The 19,765-nt window shown below is 33.7% G+C and overlaps 1 protein-coding gene across 2 annotated transcripts in view; it reads right to left on the bottom strand.

Moving 5' to 3' along the window:
* Window positions 1-19,765, bottom strand: part of LOC109109346 (cadherin-11-like) — a 75,149-nt gene that overhangs the window by 51,066 nt on the left and 4,318 nt on the right. For both annotated transcript variants that reach the window (XM_042750641.1, XM_042750642.1), the window contains exon 2: window positions 2,608-3,635. In XM_042750641.1, the coding sequence (XP_042606575.1) occupies window positions 2,608-3,387 (780 nt within the window). In that variant the 5' untranslated portion in view covers window positions 3,388-3,635. The remainder of the gene's footprint in view (window positions 1-2,607; window positions 3,636-19,765) is intronic.

Here is a 19,765-nt window from a genome sequence, read left to right as displayed (position 1 = left end):
TAATTATTCATAGAACGTGAAGCAGAATCTGTTTACACTTGTGTCAGACAACAAAACTGGAGTCACTATGAAAACATGATTCACTATTGTTTATTAATAGAAAGTTGGGGTGAGAAAGCATTTCAACGAAGATTTTATTGGACAAAAATGTATTTTGGAATTATGGCTGAAATGCGTTTCTGTTGTCCTTGTGATTTCTGGGAGATTTTTAATTTGGGATAATAATTATTCATAGAACGTGAAGCAGAATCTGTTTACACTTGTGTCAGACAACAAAACTGGAGTCACTATGAAAACATGATTCACTAGTCAATGGGAAGTGGCAGAAAGCATTTCTACATGGATTTTACTGAGTTCTGACTGAGAGGCGGTACTGATTTTTGGGATAATAATTATTTAAAAAATGTGAAGTATAATCTGTGTTCACACTTGCGCCAAACAACAAAACTGGAGTCACTTTGATTCATTACTACTGCTAGTCGATTGCAATTGGTAGAGAGCATTTCTAGAAGGTATTTTACTGGACAAAAAATGCATAAAAACTATAAATCTGCTACATTCATTTTGTAAACGTTTAAAAGTATGCTTGCTTACAGATAAACCTCAAAGCTAACAGAAATAGACTGCCTCAACCTGCACTGCAACATCTAACCCAGCCTATTTGCCATGTTAAACAACCCACAGATTGAATAGCTTTACTACAAATCCAATAGGAAAGTACCCAGTTCATACATCAACGTCAGTGCTTGTGCCTGGCCTCACTTTTTTGCCTCGCAGCACCGCAACGGTCAAGTTCAGCTTTGTCTCCGAGACAGTTGCCCTCCATTCAGCCATAACTGATTCACAATGCACTTCTCTGGATCGCGCACAGGTAAACGGCATGAATCGTGATGAACAACAACACTGACAACAGCATGTCCTGGCCCATCGGATAAACATTTACTCGGATACAGTGTCAGCACAGTGACAGGCAGAGAAGTGAATGCAACATTTATGAGGTGTGCTCTCTGGATCTCGTGTTGGTTTAGTGCCAGACTCTTTAAAGCCTTGTGTTCTGAATAAGCAGCTGGCAAACTTACTCAGTGTGAATCGCAGCTAATGCGATCCATCCAGTGCAGCTCATTACCACAGAGCGTGTGCGAGCATCTGGGTTTTTTAGTGCATGCCTTTGTCTGTGCATGTGTTTCTAAATGTGACCAGTGAGCATGTAATTGCGTTTTGCAGTCTTTTTTCTGGCGACATCTAATAATTACTGTCCAAGTCTCATGTTTAATAAACTCAGAGGTAATGCAATAGGCTGGATTTATTTATAACAGAACCTTCCAAATGGACCTTGTAAGCAACCCGCTTAGCAATGAGTAGAGTTTGGGCTTGTTTGTAAGCTTAAAACGTTTTGAAAAATTCAATATAACTTTAAAGGAATAAACATCCTGTAACCAAAAGTTTGGAAAAAAAAATATTTTTTTAATGTTTTGGAGAGTCTCTTATGCTCACCAATTTGATTTATATATATCTTATTCGAATTTAAAATAACCATTTTTTATTTGAATGTATTTTAAAATGCAATTATTCCTATGATGTAAAGCTGAATTTTCAGCATCTTTACTCCAGTCTTCAGTGTCACATGATCCTTCAGAAATCATTCTAATATGCTGATTTGCTGCTCAAGAAAGATTTTTAAGAATCTTGCAAAAAAAAACAAAAAAAAAAAAATCATAATTTTCACAAAAAGCGAAAACTGTTTTCAACATTGATAGTAATAAGAACCCTTAACTAATAATAACTAAGCAACAAATTAGCATATTAGAATGATTTCTGAAGAATCATGTGTCACTGAAGACTGGAGTATGCTGAAAATTCAGTTTTGCATCACAGGAATAAATTACATTCTAAAATGTATTCAAATAAAAAAACAAACAAACAACAACAACAACAACAACAAAAAACTGTTATTTTTAAATTGTCATTTTTCATAATATTTCACAATATTACAATTTTACCATATTTTGATCAAATAAATCCCGGCTTGGTAAGCAAAAGAGACTTCTTTCTAAATGATATAAAAAAAATCTTTTGACCAGTAGTGCATACGCATTTTTCATCTTGCATTTTGGTTTTTTTTTTGTGCTTACAAAAGACAGTTTCTTTGAAAACACTGTGTATGAACAATGACAAACATTTTTCAAAATATCTTCTTTTGTGTTCCACAGAAGACAGAGTTGTACAGGCTTGGAATGACATGAGGATTCATGAATGAGTCAGTAAATGACAGAATTATAATTTTTCAGTGTTCTACTCCTTTAAAGACAACAATTTCCTGATCTTACTGTGAACAATTTGTCAATGCATATTATTTCAAAGAATATGCATTTGTAATTCTTCCTATCACAGTTTCAACCAAAACCTCTTCTAAAAAGACTTTTCTTTTCATCTTACGTAACCAAGCCATTTTATTTTTCATCTTGAATAACTTGTTTCGCTCAATATGTTGGATTACAGAAGTAAAATGAGTTGCAAACACATTTCATCAAATGTAGTTATTTTAAATTCATTATTTTAAATTAGCATGTAAGCATAAACAATGAATTATACAAATGTTCACCTTACCCGTCCAATCAGCACTGGTTCTGGTCCACTATATTCCTCTATCACAAAAAACTGATTCCAGATCCAGCTTCTTCGGCTGCGGGATTGTGAAGGCATCGCCTCCAAATTTGGTCCAGTAAAGGTCCCATGGAAATCACCACTGCTGTCTGACTCCTGGTTGCCCATCATTATAGTTTGCACTTCTTGTTTGCTATTTAACCCAGATGCTGGCTTCAGAAGTTTCACGCTTGCATCCAATGAGCCATCCAGAGTGGATCTGTCAGTTTTAGTTTCCTCTACTACAGGAGTTAGTTCAGCAGGAACAAAATGATCGTGAGATATTCTAGATATTTTGGAGTCCTGGGTTAGAGTTGATAGTGTTGTCTTTGTGTTTTCAGGGATATCTTTGAATTTGGGATAATAATTACTTTCATTATATGGAGTAGAATCTGTGTTCACACTTGTGTCAGACAACGAAACTGGAGTCACTCTGATTTCAAATTTCGATTTTGCAGTTTCTTCAATCTGTCCATGATGCAGTCCTGATAAAGACTCTGTTTTGTCTTTGTTGCTTTTTGGTGAAAACATCAAATTATGTTCATTTTTCTTTGCCAAACTTGGTGTTCCTGCTGTGTTGGTAAATGGCATCTCACTTTGCCTTTCCTCCACGTCTAGATGCTCCACCTGACTTTCTTTCCTTGTGGTTTCTTCACTCTTCCATCTTTTTAGTCGAGCACTGCTTCCCCCGAGCTCTGGGCAGACAAACAGAAAGAGCAATGCAGCCCAGATATGGCCACTCATCGTGCCTCACTTCGTTATTAGTCACAATGTTTGCCACAGGGGTAAGAACAATAAGATCGACCTTCACTCAACGCTCTGTCTTGCTGTGTGGGCGGCTGCTCCATTCATCTCCTCTTCTTAATTCTTTATTCTTCATGAGTCTCAGTGGTCATTTAGCATCTTATCCACTTTTTTGGATTATATTTCTCTCTTTAGGTCTGGCTAAACACAAAGGGTGATTCCCATGGTTTGAGTTTGTTCAGGCAAACCTGTTCAAAGAGATAAGAGGATGAGAATCAGTGCTGATCATGAGTAAACGTAATTGGGATTTGCGGTTGGGATTACTGGAAAAATACCACAGTTTCAGTTATCGTAGGTAACAGTTTGGGTCTCTGCAGAGAATCATGGGTGCAGAAATGTGCATGACTAGAAAGGGTTCATAAAACTTTTAATCACTTAAAATCTGGGACTGCTCCAAAGAAGTCCTCCAAGCTGAGTGGTTAAAAAAAAAAAAATGGTTCGTTTCTATTGCTACAATCATGTAGTTGACATTTGCTATACAGTATAGCATATATCGCTTTATGTGTGTATACTGACTAGGGGTGTTGGTCCAATAAAATTTTTAATCTAATTAATTACAAGGTGCTGCGACAAACTAAATTAGGCTGTGAAAATACAAGACAGTCTTTGACTATTACTGGGTTAAATGTTTAGGCTTCAACGGCCTAACATAAAGTATGGAACATAAAAGAAGATAATTTGAGAAATATCTCAGTATTTTTTTGTTTATGCAATGAAAGTCATTGGTGACCAAAACAGCTCTGTTACCAACAATCTTTAAAAAACCTTATTTTATGTTGCGCAAAATAAAGTAATTCATTCAGGTTTGAAACAACATGAAGGTGAGTAAATTATGATAGGATATATTTATCCATTTATTTTTGGTGAACTATCCCTTTAATGTTTTTTTATTTATTTAATTATTTATTTTTAATAAATGAAATGATACTCTAAAGAAGAAACTAAAACTACCAGCATGTGGCGGTAAATGTCTTTATGAGTCGATTTGTTCAAATGTCTGATTTATTCAGGAATTCAGTAAACGACTCTCTTTATGAATGGGCTTTTGAATCATTGGTTCACATGATTCATTCAGAACGCGGATTCATTCAGAAAATAAACACCGTTGCTCTGAGACGCACGGCAGGGGTGTATTCCAGAAGCTATACCATATTATATCCTTATTTTTTTTTTCCTTAACCCGTTTCCTTCTTTTATGTAGGTGGTTTGAATGCGTAGTAGGGGTGTAGGTTTAAGTTCATTCAACTCAGAGTATGTTCCTGATTAAGACTCAAGACATTCTCAACAGAGCGATGAATCGACGAGTCACTATGGAAACGGACGCTAAGAAAAAGTGCGCCATGCTGTTTCTTTCTTCTTCTTTTGTTCAATGGTCGTTTACATGCTTAGTGCATATCGCCACCTAATTGATGATTGTGCAATCATTTTTTTTTTCATTTAATCTTTAATCCTTGAGAATATGAATTATATTGTTTGTTTGATGTTAATTATATATTAAGTCATAATACATATGTATTTTGATTTAGAATTTAGACATTATAGAAAATGCCGATCCATGTGTGAAATGATAATATAAAATGTAATAAATAAATATATATAATATGATAAATTAAGCATTACACACCCTGAAAGTAACCTTTGATTTTGGAAACCGAAAGCTGAGGTTTTTCGCTCGCTTATCCTCAAACATAACCGGGTATGTCACATAACTGATCTGCTGTGGCTTTATAGGTAATATTTTTGTAGCCAAAATTGAACAAAAACACACATTATTGTGTTTAGAATATAACTGTTGTATCAAATCACATTTGCACTTGTGCAAATCAGGACAAAAGTGGCACTCGTGTGATATTGTTCTCGCTGCTCATGTAATATCGCTTAAAAAGACAGGAGAGATATGAGACATAAAGGGGCATCCCGTTAAACTGACAGCCCTAATACTAACATATGCCCAACTTTATATAAAGAGCTTACTTATTGTTTATATTTTCTTTTTTTTTTGTGATGAGGTAATGAGGTAGGTGAGATGTTATATTTTGTGTAGTTTAAATTTATTTGAATGTACTATATGTATGCAAACAATAGCTGTCCAAAAATACATTTTACATTATAGCTGATATTTCTCCAATGATATACAGAATCAGGACAATAAACAACAGATATACTGTATATTGCTTTATATCTAATACTTCATTTAAGGATATGCCTTATGTTAAAAGTGAAATGAACAAAAGCAGGCAGCTACTCTAGTCTAAACATGTTCAACATAAATTACAATCTTGCACCTTTCCTGCAACATTTCTAACAGCTTTAGAAGCATAAACCAATATTTCAATTTTCTTTAAACTGCTCTTGGACATCTCACAAACTTTATGTTCATGAAATGTAATTACTGGCATGAATTTTAGGTGGCTAAGCACTTTGAAACAGTCAATCACTTGGGTCTTGAAAATGTGTTGATTTGTGTGATTGAGCATTTTACCGGGCTGTTTCTAACTGTACAGACGGGGTTATTGCCGTCCATATTAAGGCTAGTTCAACCATTTTACATTCTGGCACCAAACCATATCCTTATTCACGTGTGCAGCACATTTTTAGAGGCACACAGAGGCTCTAAACCGAATTTCAACAAGCAATACTACCTTTAAACAAGACTATTTGTAAAAAAAAAAAAAAAAAAAAAACTGTCCTTTTAAAAAGTATTTTAAAAAAGTATGTTATAATAATTCAGCTGTACAACTGCTGTCCTTTACTTCAAAGTGTTTTACTATTTAATTGTTTAAATACTAGCTTTACTATCTTTGTGTAACATACACTTGAAAGTGAAAGTGAAAGTCATGACATTTGTCAAGTATGGTGACCCATACTCGAAATTGGTGCTCTGCATTTAACCCATCCAAGTGCACACACACAGCAGTGGAGAAGTGAACACACCGTGAACACACACCCGGAGCAGTGGGCAGCTATAGATAGAGGCGCACAGAGGGGAGCAACTGGGGTTCAGTGCCTTGCTCCTTAAACTTCAGCCATGGGGTAAAAAAAAAAGAGAGCGCTGTTCAAAAACTCCCTCCCACCTACAACTCCTGCCGGCACCGAGACTCGAACCTGCGACCTTCTGGTTACAAGTCCAAATCTCTAACCATTAGGCCACAGCTGCCCCCATTAGGCCACAGCTGCCACAGCTTTATCATACTTTTAACTTAATATGGAAATAATATACTTAAGTGCAAACTTAATGTAATGTTTACACTTAATTGCATAAGTATTATTTCTAATTTATATTAAATTCAATTAGTTGAACTTTAGCAGCAATTAGCTGAATGCAATTTACTTTCTATGTAAAAATACATCTGTTTATTTTTAAGTATATGGTTTGCAGCATTTGTTGTAAAATATACTTTTATATAAGCTTGTATGACATGTATTTAAATATATTTGTAAATACACATTTGTAATGATTAAAATATAATTTACTTATAATATAGTATCAAATAACACACTACACTTCGAATTAAAATTTAGTATGTAAGTTTATAAAAAAGATTTAAAATGCAGACTTTAAAAGTGTACTGAAGTGAGTTAAGAAACAATTATGAAAGTACAGTCTTTTTTATTTACTTTTAATATTTGAAATACACTACAAGTGCACATTTAATACAATTAAGTGCACTTCTTTCCACACAGGTACACATCTTAATTATTTTACCATATTGTGGCTTTATAGCATCTATAACATTCCATTTTTACTGCATCTAATGCATCTTACCTATGATGGTAAACTGTGACATTTTTCGCTTTCTCTAAAATCTTGTTGTGGCCTAAACAGTCAGACAGTTTTCCCTAAACAGATTAAGAGAGAGAAACAGTCTGCAGCTCTCCTCACACATTTAGACAGCCAACTCAGAAGATAACAGCACACTTTTAGCGAATGTAATCTTGTGGCCATGGCACTGTAGCTAAATTTAAGAGCTGTTATTTTGTCTTTTTCCTTGATTATCTAATGAGTCTGAATTCATTATACACACACACACACACACACACACACACACACACACACACACACACACACACACACACACACACACACACACACAAAGACTTGGCTAAATCCCTCTTCAAATGTCTCCCTAAGAGTACTTAACGTTTCTCAAAAAACAATATGGTCATGTTGAACTTGGTGCATCTCTCAAGAGACTGCAGTGGTGTAAGTAATCTCTGATCAGTGATTCAGACAGAAACCTCAAATGTCAGCTTTCACAATCCTGACTGGCTCGGAGCTCAGGCTAGTTGGAGATCTGAGACTCAGGCTACATCTATACTTTCAATTATCAGAGTTGTGTGACTCTTGACCCTCGATGTTTGTACAGAAGTGGCATTTTGTAATTGTATTTCTTTACAACTGGGAGCTACCCATAGAAAAGTCAAGATGAAAACTAACTTTGAAAAACTAGTTTTTAACATTTATGGAAGAAAATATGTGTGGTGCAAAAGTTTATTGCTTATTTGGTGCTCAGGTTGACCTGTTGACCTGAATGAATAATCAAACCCATCATGTTTCCTTGGAACTCTGTATAGTTTTAGTTTGTTGAGATGAATTATTTAGTATTACATTACATTTACATTTACATTTAGTCATTTAGCAGACGCTTTTATCCAAAGCGACTTACAAATGAGGACAATGGAAGCAATCAAAAACAACAAAAGAGCAATGATATATAAGTGTTATAACAAGTCTCAGTTAGCCTAAACACAGTATACGTAGCAAGGGCTTTTAAATAATATAATAAATAAAAAGAAAACAGATAGAATAGAAAAAGAATAGAGCAAGCTAGTGTTAGAGGTCTTTTTTTATAATTGTATAATAAATGAAAAGAAAATAGATAGAATACAAAAAGATTAAAAAGGTAGTTAATTTTTTTTTTTTTTTAAATAGAATTAGAATAGTGAGTGAAAAAGTTAGAGGGTCAAATAAAGATGGAAGAGAAGAGTGTGTTTTTAAGCCGATTCTTAAAGATGGCAAAGGACCAGCTGCTCGGATTGAGTTGGGCAGGTCATTCCACCAGGAGGGAACATTTAATTTAAAAGTCCGTAGAAGTGACTTTGTGCTTCTTTGGTTTTTTGCAATCAGGATGTGTTAATTTGGAGGATGTTAGCTTGTAGAGGGCAAGTTTGTATGGGGCACATGTGTTGAATTTAGGTAAAATATTAGGTATTATATTTGTATTCTCTGTTGATTAGGCCTATATTTATTTTCATTCACTATTGGTTATGTATAAATTTTGTTTAAAATATATTAGTGCTGTCAAATGATTAATCGTGATTAATCGCATCCAAAATAAAAGTTTTTGTTTACATACTATATGTATGTGTACTGTGTATATTTAATTATGTATATATAAATACATACACATACAGTATATATTTTGAAAATATTTACATGTATATACATTTATATATTTATATTCTTATATTTTATATATATATAAATATATTTACTATATAAACATAACATATTTTTCTTAAATGTATACATGCATGTGTTTGTAATTATATATACATAATAAATATACACAGCATAATGCATATATATGTAAACAAAGACTTTTATTTTGGATGTGATTAATCGTGATTAATCATTTGACAGCACTAATATATATATATATATTATCTTTCATTTGCCCATCTCTATAGTGTAGGGGCCTTAGTTGGTGCTTTAAAAAAAATTCTTCTTTTGATCAATGTTGAAAACAGTTATGTTTAATAGTTTTGTAGAAACCAATATATATATAAAATGGTTTCTACAAATTTGAAATTTATATTTTAATTTATATATTTATATTTTAAATTTATATTTTAATATACCATTATATATTATTATAATTTTTTTCACGATTCTTTGATAAGAATGGACAGGTCAAAAGAACAGCATTTATTAAATAAATTATATATATATATATATATATATATATATATATATATATATATATATATATATATATATATTTTTTTATTATCATTGATATAGTCATTTTTGTTCATTTTAATGAATACTTACTGAATAAAAAGCACGTATTTATGTCTTTTTTTCTAATCAATTGCAGTTTATCACAGTTTCCTCAAAAAAAAAAATATTAAGCAGCACAAGAGTTTTCGACATTGATAACTTTTCTTGAGCATCAAATCAGTATATTAGAATGATTTCTGATGGATCATGTGACATTGAAGACTGGACTAATGATGCTGAAAATTCAGTTTTGCATCAGAAATAAATTACATTTTACAATTATTAAAATAGAAAATAGCTATTTTAAATTGTAATAATATCACACAATATTGCTGTTTTACTGTTTTTTTTTTTTTTTAAAGCCTGGCTTAGCCTTCTTTGATAAAAAATTAAAATAAAACGGGCGGGGGGGGGGGGGGTTCGGGGTTGTTAAGACAGTCATGCCTGGAGCTCAACCAAAAACTTTGTTACAGACCCTCTTCTCAGGAGGAATATTAAGACAGAACCTAGTGCAAGACAAGCACATTAGCCCTTGACTAAGATTGGTTTTCGATCGCAGTGAATTGCCATTTAGTTGAAGCTCTGCAATGTCCGAGATGAGAAAACCTTTTGCACCAAGTCGGCAAGTCCACGGCACCCCTGCAAAATACATTAACTTTAATTTATTCTGAATCGCTCCCATCCCCCGACTGAATAAAACATATGCGATATGTTCAGTACAAATCCCCATGACAGTCTTGCTTGCCCTGGGTCTTTGTTCACATCGAAAGAGCTTGTACCATCGGCCATGAAACGCATCATTAATAGAAAGCAATAAAGTCGCTGTATGGGCCGCTGCCTCCCCGGCTGTGGATCAATATTGTTTCCACACATCAGCGGCGGTGACAGCAACTGTATCGCGGGAGAAAGTAATAGAGACAGGTGGAAGTGAGTGGGCTGAACATGGCTGTAATGGAATGTCAAGGCCAAACTTATGCAACTGAGTCCAATTAATCAGCAGCCTTTGATGGAAGTGACAGTAAACAAGTGAATAAAGATCAGAACAAACTGACCTATGTGGTTTTTTTCTTGGTCACTGTGTGTCCAGTGTAATGATAAGAAATAAGTGTTCAGGGCAGGTCAGTTCTACTGCATTTCTTCTGAAATATTTTATTATATTGCAGCTCTACCAAATCAAGCATTTTACACCAATTCAGTTCTAATACATCAGGTACTTTACCATATTTCAGCTTTAATATATGTCAAGGTTTTTCCATTCATGTACCATATTACATCATAAGCATTTTTCCATGTTAGCTTTTCTATACTTTCAGTATTTTTGCCATATTCTATCATTACCACATATGTGTATTAAGAATTTTTGGTAAGTATTTTACCAAATTCAAGCTTTATTACATTCCAGCTTTACCGCACCCCAAGAATTTGCCCAAATTTCAGTTTTACCACATCTCAACTATTTGGCTTTATTTTACCATATTCCAGCTTAACCACATCTCAAGAATTTTACCATACCCCAGCTATACCACATATAAAATACTTTACCATAATCAAGCTTTACCACATATGGACTATTTTACCATATTCCAGATCCACCACATCTTAAGTATTTGACTATATTCCAGATTTACTACATCCTAAGTACTCTGATAAAGGCTATTTGGCTTTACAACATCACGTATGTCAGCTTTTCTGCTTTCAGTATTTCACCATGTTATAGCATTAACTCATATTATGTATTTTACCATATTCCAGCTTCACCACACCTCAGGTATTTTACCAAATTTCAGCTTTGCCACATCTGAAATATTTTAACATATTCCAGTTTTGCCACATGATATTCAGGCTTTACTACATATAATGTGTTTTACCATATTCCAGCTTTACCACATATGAATATTTTACAAAATTCAAGTTTCACCGCATATCACATTCCAGCTTTAATCTAAAAAACTAAAACATTTAACAATAACAACTTAAGTATTTTACCATATTTCCACTTTTCCACTGGTGTATTTTTACCATATTCTGGCTTCACCACAAGTATTTTACTGAAATCCATCTTTACTACAGTTCAAGTATTTTACCATATTCAAGCTTTACTACGCCAAATATTCTACCATATTCAGTCTTAAGCCTACTGAATCTTAAGTATTAATCAAGATCCAAGCTTTACAACAACAAAAGCATGTGTCTACTAACCAGTTTTACTGTATCTACAGTATTTTTTACTTTCGGAATTGAGAGGAATTCATCAACAGCCTTCGACGGAAGTGACAAAGAACAAATGAATAAAGCTTGTGACAAACTATGTTTTTCCTTCTCATCGTGTTTCCAGTTTATGCTTGCTGATCAATGGGGAATTGTGTCAGTCTCTCTGAGCTGATAATATTGTTTTTGACTGTCAGAGGTTGCTTTGTATTCATGAACGTGACACAGGTTATAAGGCCTTTTTACGTGCAAGCAAATTCTTTATATGAGGTAGCATTTTATGATTAACATGAGACCTGATTTTGAATCTCATTTCCCACTGTTCACTCCAAGAGGCCCTAAACACTACAGAATCTGCATTAATTTTAAGATTCTTCCTCTAAAGTGTTGCTCTACTGGGCCGAGAATTCAATGCGGTCCTTGTCATGGGTCCAAATTGGATCTACTGACTTAGGAGTCAGGCCCCCCAGGCCAAGCATCTTGAGGAGTTTGAACTATCAGAAACATCTCCTTGAGCTGATAAATTGAAGCTATAAACGGTATAATTAATTCCTGTGTTCTGCACCCATACGTTTAACGATCTGAAGTTCGTTAGCATTAGAGTCAGGTCCCAGTCATTGATCTTTTGAGCCCCAAGGCATGATGGAGCCTGTCACCAACGTAACGAGACTTAAGAACTATAATTACCAGGCATTTCTCTTCCTCAATCCTCCATCCCATCTCCCTCATCCATCCATCTTATCGTTCTCACACAATAACACCCTTAAAGGAGATATTTTTTATTTTTAAAATGGATACAAACTAGAAAATATTCAAAATAGAGGCTGCCATTCAAAAGTTTGGGTCAGTAATATTATATATAAATATATATAAAAAAAAAAAAACTTCAGGAAGAATGGATTAAACTGATCAGAAGTGACAGTGAAGACATTTGTAATGATACAAACGATTTCTATTTTTAAATAAAAGCTGTTCATGTGACACTGAAGATTGGAGTAATAATGCTAAAATTAATAAATTACATTTTAAAATTATTCAAATAGAAAACAGTTATTTTAAATTGTTGTTATACTTCACAATATTACTGTTTTACTGTACTTTCTAAAAGTTAAAGGGATAGTTCAACCAAAAATGAAAATTCTGTCATTGATTACCCTCATGTCATTCTAAACCTGTAAGACCTCTGTTCATCTTCGGAACACAAATTAAGATATTTTTGATGAATTCTGAGAGCTCTCTGACCGTCCCATAGACAGCAATGTAATTACTACGATCAAGGTCCAGAAATGTAGCAAGGAGATTGGTAAAATAATCCATCTGTGTCACATTAGGGGTTCAACCATAATTTTACGAAGCTACGAGAATACTTTTTCAGAATCAAAATTAGAATTAGCTTTATTCGCCAGGAATTTGTTGTGTTTTTTTTTTTTTAAAGTTCAGGAAGAATGGTACGCAAAGAAAACAAAAATAGTGACTTTATTCAAGAATTTGTCCCCTAGTGCCATTTTTAAGAGTATCCACTGAACGTAAACAGCGTATGCTGCAAAAAGTATTCTTGTAGCTTCGTAAAATTACGGTTGAACTCTGATGTCACATGGATTATTTTACAGATCTCCTTGCTATGTTCCTGGACCTTGGGTTTCAGTGTTTGGCAGATCATGATTCTGTCAGTCCATGCTGGACAGTGTTGAAACTACATCATCTTCCAGCAAAAAATCTTTCACCATTGACGCCTAACTCTCATCAATTTGCAACTACACATACTGGGCAGTGAATGGGTGCCGTCAGAATGAGTGTCCAAACAGCTGATAAAACCACAATAATCTACAAGTAGTCCATGTGATTCCACTCCATCATTTAACGTCTTGTAAAGTGAAAACCTGCATGTTTCTAAATAAATAAATAAATCCATCATTAAGGCGTTTTTAACTTTAAACCATTGATTCTTTCCATAATCCATAATAATGCTTGCTCCAGTGAAAAAGTCAATTCCCTGTTGTCTTATCACATCAAAATCCACCTGCATTTTTGTTTTGGCTAGTAAACTGTGCTTGATCTGTGCATATTTCTCTTCTGATTTAGAGGAGATGTTTTTTCACTGGAGAAAGCAATATTATGGATGAAGCACTCATATTTCAGCTGAAAGCAATGTTTTGATGTTAAAAATGCTTAATGATGGATTCTAACAAGCACACAGCTTTTCACTTCATAAGACATTAATTGATATACTGGAGTCGTGTTGATTACTTGTGGTGTTTTCATCAGCTGATTGGACTGCTGACGGCACCCATTCACTGCAGAGGATCCATTAGTGAGCAAGTGATGTAATGTAAAGCAACATTTAAATGACAACTACGACTAAGTACAAATTTAATTCACTAAAATGACATACAGGGTGCTAATAGTGCCATATACAAATATACGTGACGAAAAGGTGTGCGTTGCTTAAGCCATGTTTGCTTTAAATATACATTTTTGCTGTAAATAGGCCTCTACTTTCTAATTTAAACCTTCACACACTGGTGTAGATGTCACATATTTAAAAGTGTTTGTATTAATACCAAAACAAAAATGAAAGCACAGCCCTGAAACTCTGAAATATACACACACAGCACTTTTACAAATCCTTTTTAGTATCCTACACTTTTCCAGGTCTCTACACCACAACACAATTATAACTTGCTCAATAGCTCACTAAGCCTCATTCATTAAAATGGAAATGAGGAATGGGCCGGCCCTCTGAGTGTGTACAGCTGCCTTTTATTGATCCAAACTGGAGTGTTTACCAAAGAGATGAAAAAAGACAACAAATTTTCATTTATTCTATAATTCACCACTGCTCTGTGTCATAGGGGAGCACAGTAAATGTTCTGAGCTTCTGATCATAAAACTTTGACTTACTCCATGGCTCAATCCCTGTTTTATATTCTTTTCCCCTTTCTCGACCCATTTTCACAGCCCTTTTCAAAGGTAAAAAAGTGGATAATGTAATATCTGCTAGAGCTGCTTTTAGGATCACATTAACACTTGCTCATCAATATTAACAGCAAACTTTCCTTTCCAAATGTATCCTTCCTTCTCATCGCATGCCCCTTCTGATACACTTCAGTTTCACTGAGGCCTAAACCCCTTTCCCCAGCCTATTAAACTTACTTTGGCTCTGGTTATATTTGGAAGACCACCATGCTGCTCTTACTACTCCGGCAGTATATAATTTTGCAGTATGCTAACAGCCTTAATGCACTGCATTCCCAGACGACCTACTATGTTTGCCAAAATGTCCATTATACAACCAGAATACATCTCCAGAATAATGTAATTCAATGGATTAAAGCAAAAGTTCACCCAAAAAAAAAAAAAAAAAAAATTTTGATTAATTTTTATTATGAGGAAATATAAGGGTTGGTAGTTGAAGAGTTTGTTTCTTAATCTAAACAGATTTGGAGAAAGTTAGCATTACATCACTTGCTCACCAATGGATCCTCTGCAGTGAATGGGTGCCGTCACAATATCTCATTCACAACATCACAATAATCCACAACTAATCCAGACCATTCCAGTTCATCAATCAACATCCTGTGAAGTGAAACACTGCACAAAATTCGATCATCAAGGCAATTTAACTTTAAAACATAATTTATGGCCAAAATATGACTCCATAATCTATGATAACGCTTCCTCCAGCAGAAAAAAGTCCATCCCCTGTTGTCCTCTCATATCAAAACCCACACGCTTATTTATTTAGAGATATTTTGGACTGTTTTTGTTCATAAATGGTGCTTGATCTGTGCATATTTATCTCCTGATTCAGATCAGAGGAGATGGTTTTTTCACTAGCGAAAGCAATATTATGAATAAACAACTATTTTAGTCAGAAAAAATAGCCTGAAGTTGCAACCGCATTAATGACAGATTTGTTTCTTATAAACACGCAGCTTTTCACTTCACAAGACTAACTGATGGTCTGGAGTAGTGTGGATTACGTCCGGATTATTGTGATGATTTTATCAGCTGTTTGGACTCTCATTCTGACGGCACCCATTCACTGCTGAGGATCCATTGTTGGCCAAGTGATGTAATTTCTCCAGCTCTGTTTCCGATGAAGAAATAAACTCATCTACATCTTGGATAAGCCTGAGGGTGAGTAAATGTTTAGCTTATTTTCATCTTGTTCTTGACAGATCAAGATATTTTTATAAGCCTGAGGGTGAGTAAATGTTTAGCTTAATACACACATATACACACATATTTTTACACACACACACATACATATATATATGTGTGTTTTTTTTTGTGTGTGTGTATATATATATATATATATACCAGAATGCATTACAGAGACTTGAGGGTGGGCTCTTTTGACTTCGACAAGCAAGCAATCACCTAGCAACCTTCCAGAACACCCCAGAGACTGCATAGCAACAAGTAAATTAAAAAACACTCAAAACACCACTGCAATGTACGGCGCCTGGGAAGTGACATGGTCGGTTCTCTTAGTTTTGTCGTGGCCACACCAAATAACTCATGCAGGGAACGTGATAATATGTTGTGGCCACGAGATATTAATTTGTGGGAACGTCATATTAACTCTTGGGAATGTGATTTTATGTAGTGGCTACGAGTTCATTTTGTCAAGGTAACGACAAAACTAAGTGAACTGAACATGTCACCTCCCTGGCACCGTAACCATGCCTTGAAATCAACATGACCACTTTTATACGGACAGGAGGCGCTCTTTAATATGTGAAAGTTTTAATGTATCTCATGCCGAATGTAACCTCTGTTTGTGGATGCTTAAAAATGTCTCTGATGTTTAATGCACGATTTTAAACTTTGAAATGTTGAAACGAAGAGGTTTGCTTTGGAAATGCTTAACTAACAAAGTGTAAAGTAAATCATTTAGCACTACCTCAAAACAGCACTTTTCACTGACAGTTAGTATGAATATCATCCTGTCTGTAGACCAAATGATCAAAAACAAACTCAGCATTATTATGGAGAGTAGATATTAGAGCTCTGTTCATTTGGGATACACACAGCTTCTCTGGTGCATAAGACCCTCTAAAAAGTCTTTTGAATTTGATTTAATATTTAATAGGCAAACTGTTTTAAGGGGTTACTGCTGTTGTGGGTGGAGGTTAAAAAGAAGCTTTAACAGAACAAAAAGAAAATACACAATGCTTACAAATACATCATTTTGAAGAGAAAATTTTTAAAATCATCCTATTATCAAGCAATTTCTAGGTTGATTTCCCTGTTGAAATTATAAAACCTGTTCAAACAAGATGAATATAACTATGTATAACTATATAACTATACTTAAATATAAACTGTAGATATTTTTTATTTTTATTTTGTGGTTTAAAAATGAATGCATCAGTAACGTTAAAAAAATATCAGTGTATTAAAAATAAAAATGAAATATATTTAAAAATGCATAATATAATGGAAAATAATATAATATTAAATACAAATATTAAATATTAAATAAGACATCTATGAAAGTGGCCAAATGTTAGTTAGAGTGCATGTTAGAAAGAGTGAGAGGTTTATTAATATTTGTGATTCATACAGGCTCAGATGGGTAATGATGAATGGTCACTGCATCTCAAATGGCAAAATGCTGTTCCAGTCTCACTTCACTGGACTCAAACACAGCCGCCAGTAAAAATAACCCGCGAGCTTGTCAGATTCACACATGCAGACGACAGGAGACGCACACATATTGCATGTGCGAGATTCAGAGAATGTTAAAGCCTTAAATGGCTGACCCACAAAGGCACTGGAGACCAAACTCGCTTCAGTATCAGTATAAGATCTGTGCTTCTGCTTGCAAACGCAGCTGAATGGCAGTTTCCACCCTTAACAGGCAGACTGGGACTGATAATTTGCAGAACATTTGTTGAACAAATTTGTTCTTTAATGAACAAGCTGGAGCACACACACACGTATACACACCCTGACCGGGCAAGGGTGTAATTACAGTGAGCTGTTGCAGTAATCTTGCTTTAATGCTCACACTGATGCAAGGAATCCATTAAGAGAGACAAACTAAAGACTAGAAATCAGGGAGAAGCCAAAACGCTTCCCTATGAATGCCAGTTTTCCAGGTTTGAGCTGTCATAAAGCTCATTATTTTCCTGCAACAAGTACAGTAAGCCATATCAGAGTCTACTCACATGCACAAATATCACTAACAAAGTACCTTCATATAATAGCATGGTATATGGCATGGTAAGGCTACTATATATATATATATATAGGCATATATATATATATATATATATATATATATATATATATATATATATATATATATATATATATATATATATATATATATATATATATATTATATATATATATATATATGTATATATATATATATATATATATATATATATATATATATATACATATATAACATATACATATATATATATAATTTTCATTTATTTATTTATTGCCTATTTTCATTTATATATATATATATATATATTATATATATATATATAATGTAATAATTGTTATTAATTATTTACCAACTATTCACTATTAATAATTTTGTTTTTAGATTTTATGTTTACTTAATAATAGTCATTATTATTATTTAATAATTATTATTAATAATATTTCATAACCATATTGATAGAATCATACCATTTTGGCCAAATTGTTCAGTCCTAAGCACAACAAACCTTGATTTATTTTATTTAGGTTTTTTTTTAAATCATATTTTAAATTGCAATCACATTTTTATTTTTATTTTTTTATCTGAAAAAATGCCTTTAGCAGCACATAACTTTACTTTGTGCAGCCCATAACTTTATTATGGTACTGCCACATATTTTTAAGGATTTACATGAAGGCTCCTTTTTAAAATCTAGTGACCTTGCTGTCTGTTTTGGAATGCTCTAAATAGGCAGAATTTAGATTATGACTTTTTTATCAATACTTCTCATTACTGAAATGAATATAAATGAAATTCAATTTCAATTGAGGACAAATGAGATGTAAATATATTTACATTGCTTACAATTACACACACACACACACACACACACACACATATATATTTATATATATATATATATATATATATATATATATGTATGACGAGTTTGTTTGTTTTTTTTCTTTTTTTTTTTTTGCCAAAGTATTCATTTTTAATTTTATGCAAAATGTGATATCCGCCATGTTATTTTGTCATGTTTTCTCCCTTTCTTTCCAAACCGCGTCAAACGACAGTCTCTCTTCTCTGCAGAATGGGATACATCCACCCAACCAATCACAGCGCAACATTCCACGCACTGTAAACCATAATGGTGGTGCTTTGAATGCACACATGCATACAAATCTTTGAATGCATCCTAGTTTTCCTCATCTACTTTGTACTTTGTGATCAACAAACACACAAAAAAATTGGGGCTACACGATAAATCGCATGTGATTGTCACTCGCATCTAGTCAGTAAAGCCGGTTCTGTGATCAGTAGTAAATCTCCTTCACGTGCATTCAGATGGGGCAGCATTTAGCCTACTACACAGAGCCGCAGATCACCGACAAGCTATGCAATATCGCGTTCATAAACGCCGATGAATTGCAAACGAGTATGAACATGATATTGCGTGGCTTGTCTGTGTTTTTATTAATGCCTTTAATGTTTTTGTTAAATACAGCTTATAGCCCTAGTCGAATGTAACATGGCAAGGATGAATGCACTTTTGGAAGTTGAATGTAAGGGAAATGTCATTTTGAAATTTCTGTGGTCTAATGTGATATTATTGTTCATGTTCTTGTTCATGATGAAGTTTTCTTTTATTGTTGTAATTAATTTATAGCATTAACAAGATGACCCGTTGAATTCATTTTGGGAGCAAAGATTGATGAATCTTTGAAAATCAAAATAGGGATTAGAATTGTTAATGTTATTATAACCTAAAGATGCTATGTGAAAGTTTAAAACAGAAAATAGTGGTTTTCATCTTGCCACTTTCTTGGTAAAGAAAACACATTTTTACTCAAATTAATCAAAATGGATTTCTATATAGCCTAAATGGGATTATATAAATGTAAAACAATACTCAGTAGTTCCTTCATCTTAGT

This window comes from Cyprinus carpio, chromosome B23, assembly GCF_018340385.1.
Source record: "Cyprinus carpio isolate SPL01 chromosome B23, ASM1834038v1, whole genome shotgun sequence".
NCBI classification, from domain to species: domain Eukaryota; kingdom Metazoa; phylum Chordata; class Actinopteri; order Cypriniformes; family Cyprinidae; genus Cyprinus; species Cyprinus carpio.
The sequence above is the reverse complement of the archived record's forward strand: the minus strand, read 5'-3'. Positions and strand labels throughout refer to the sequence as shown.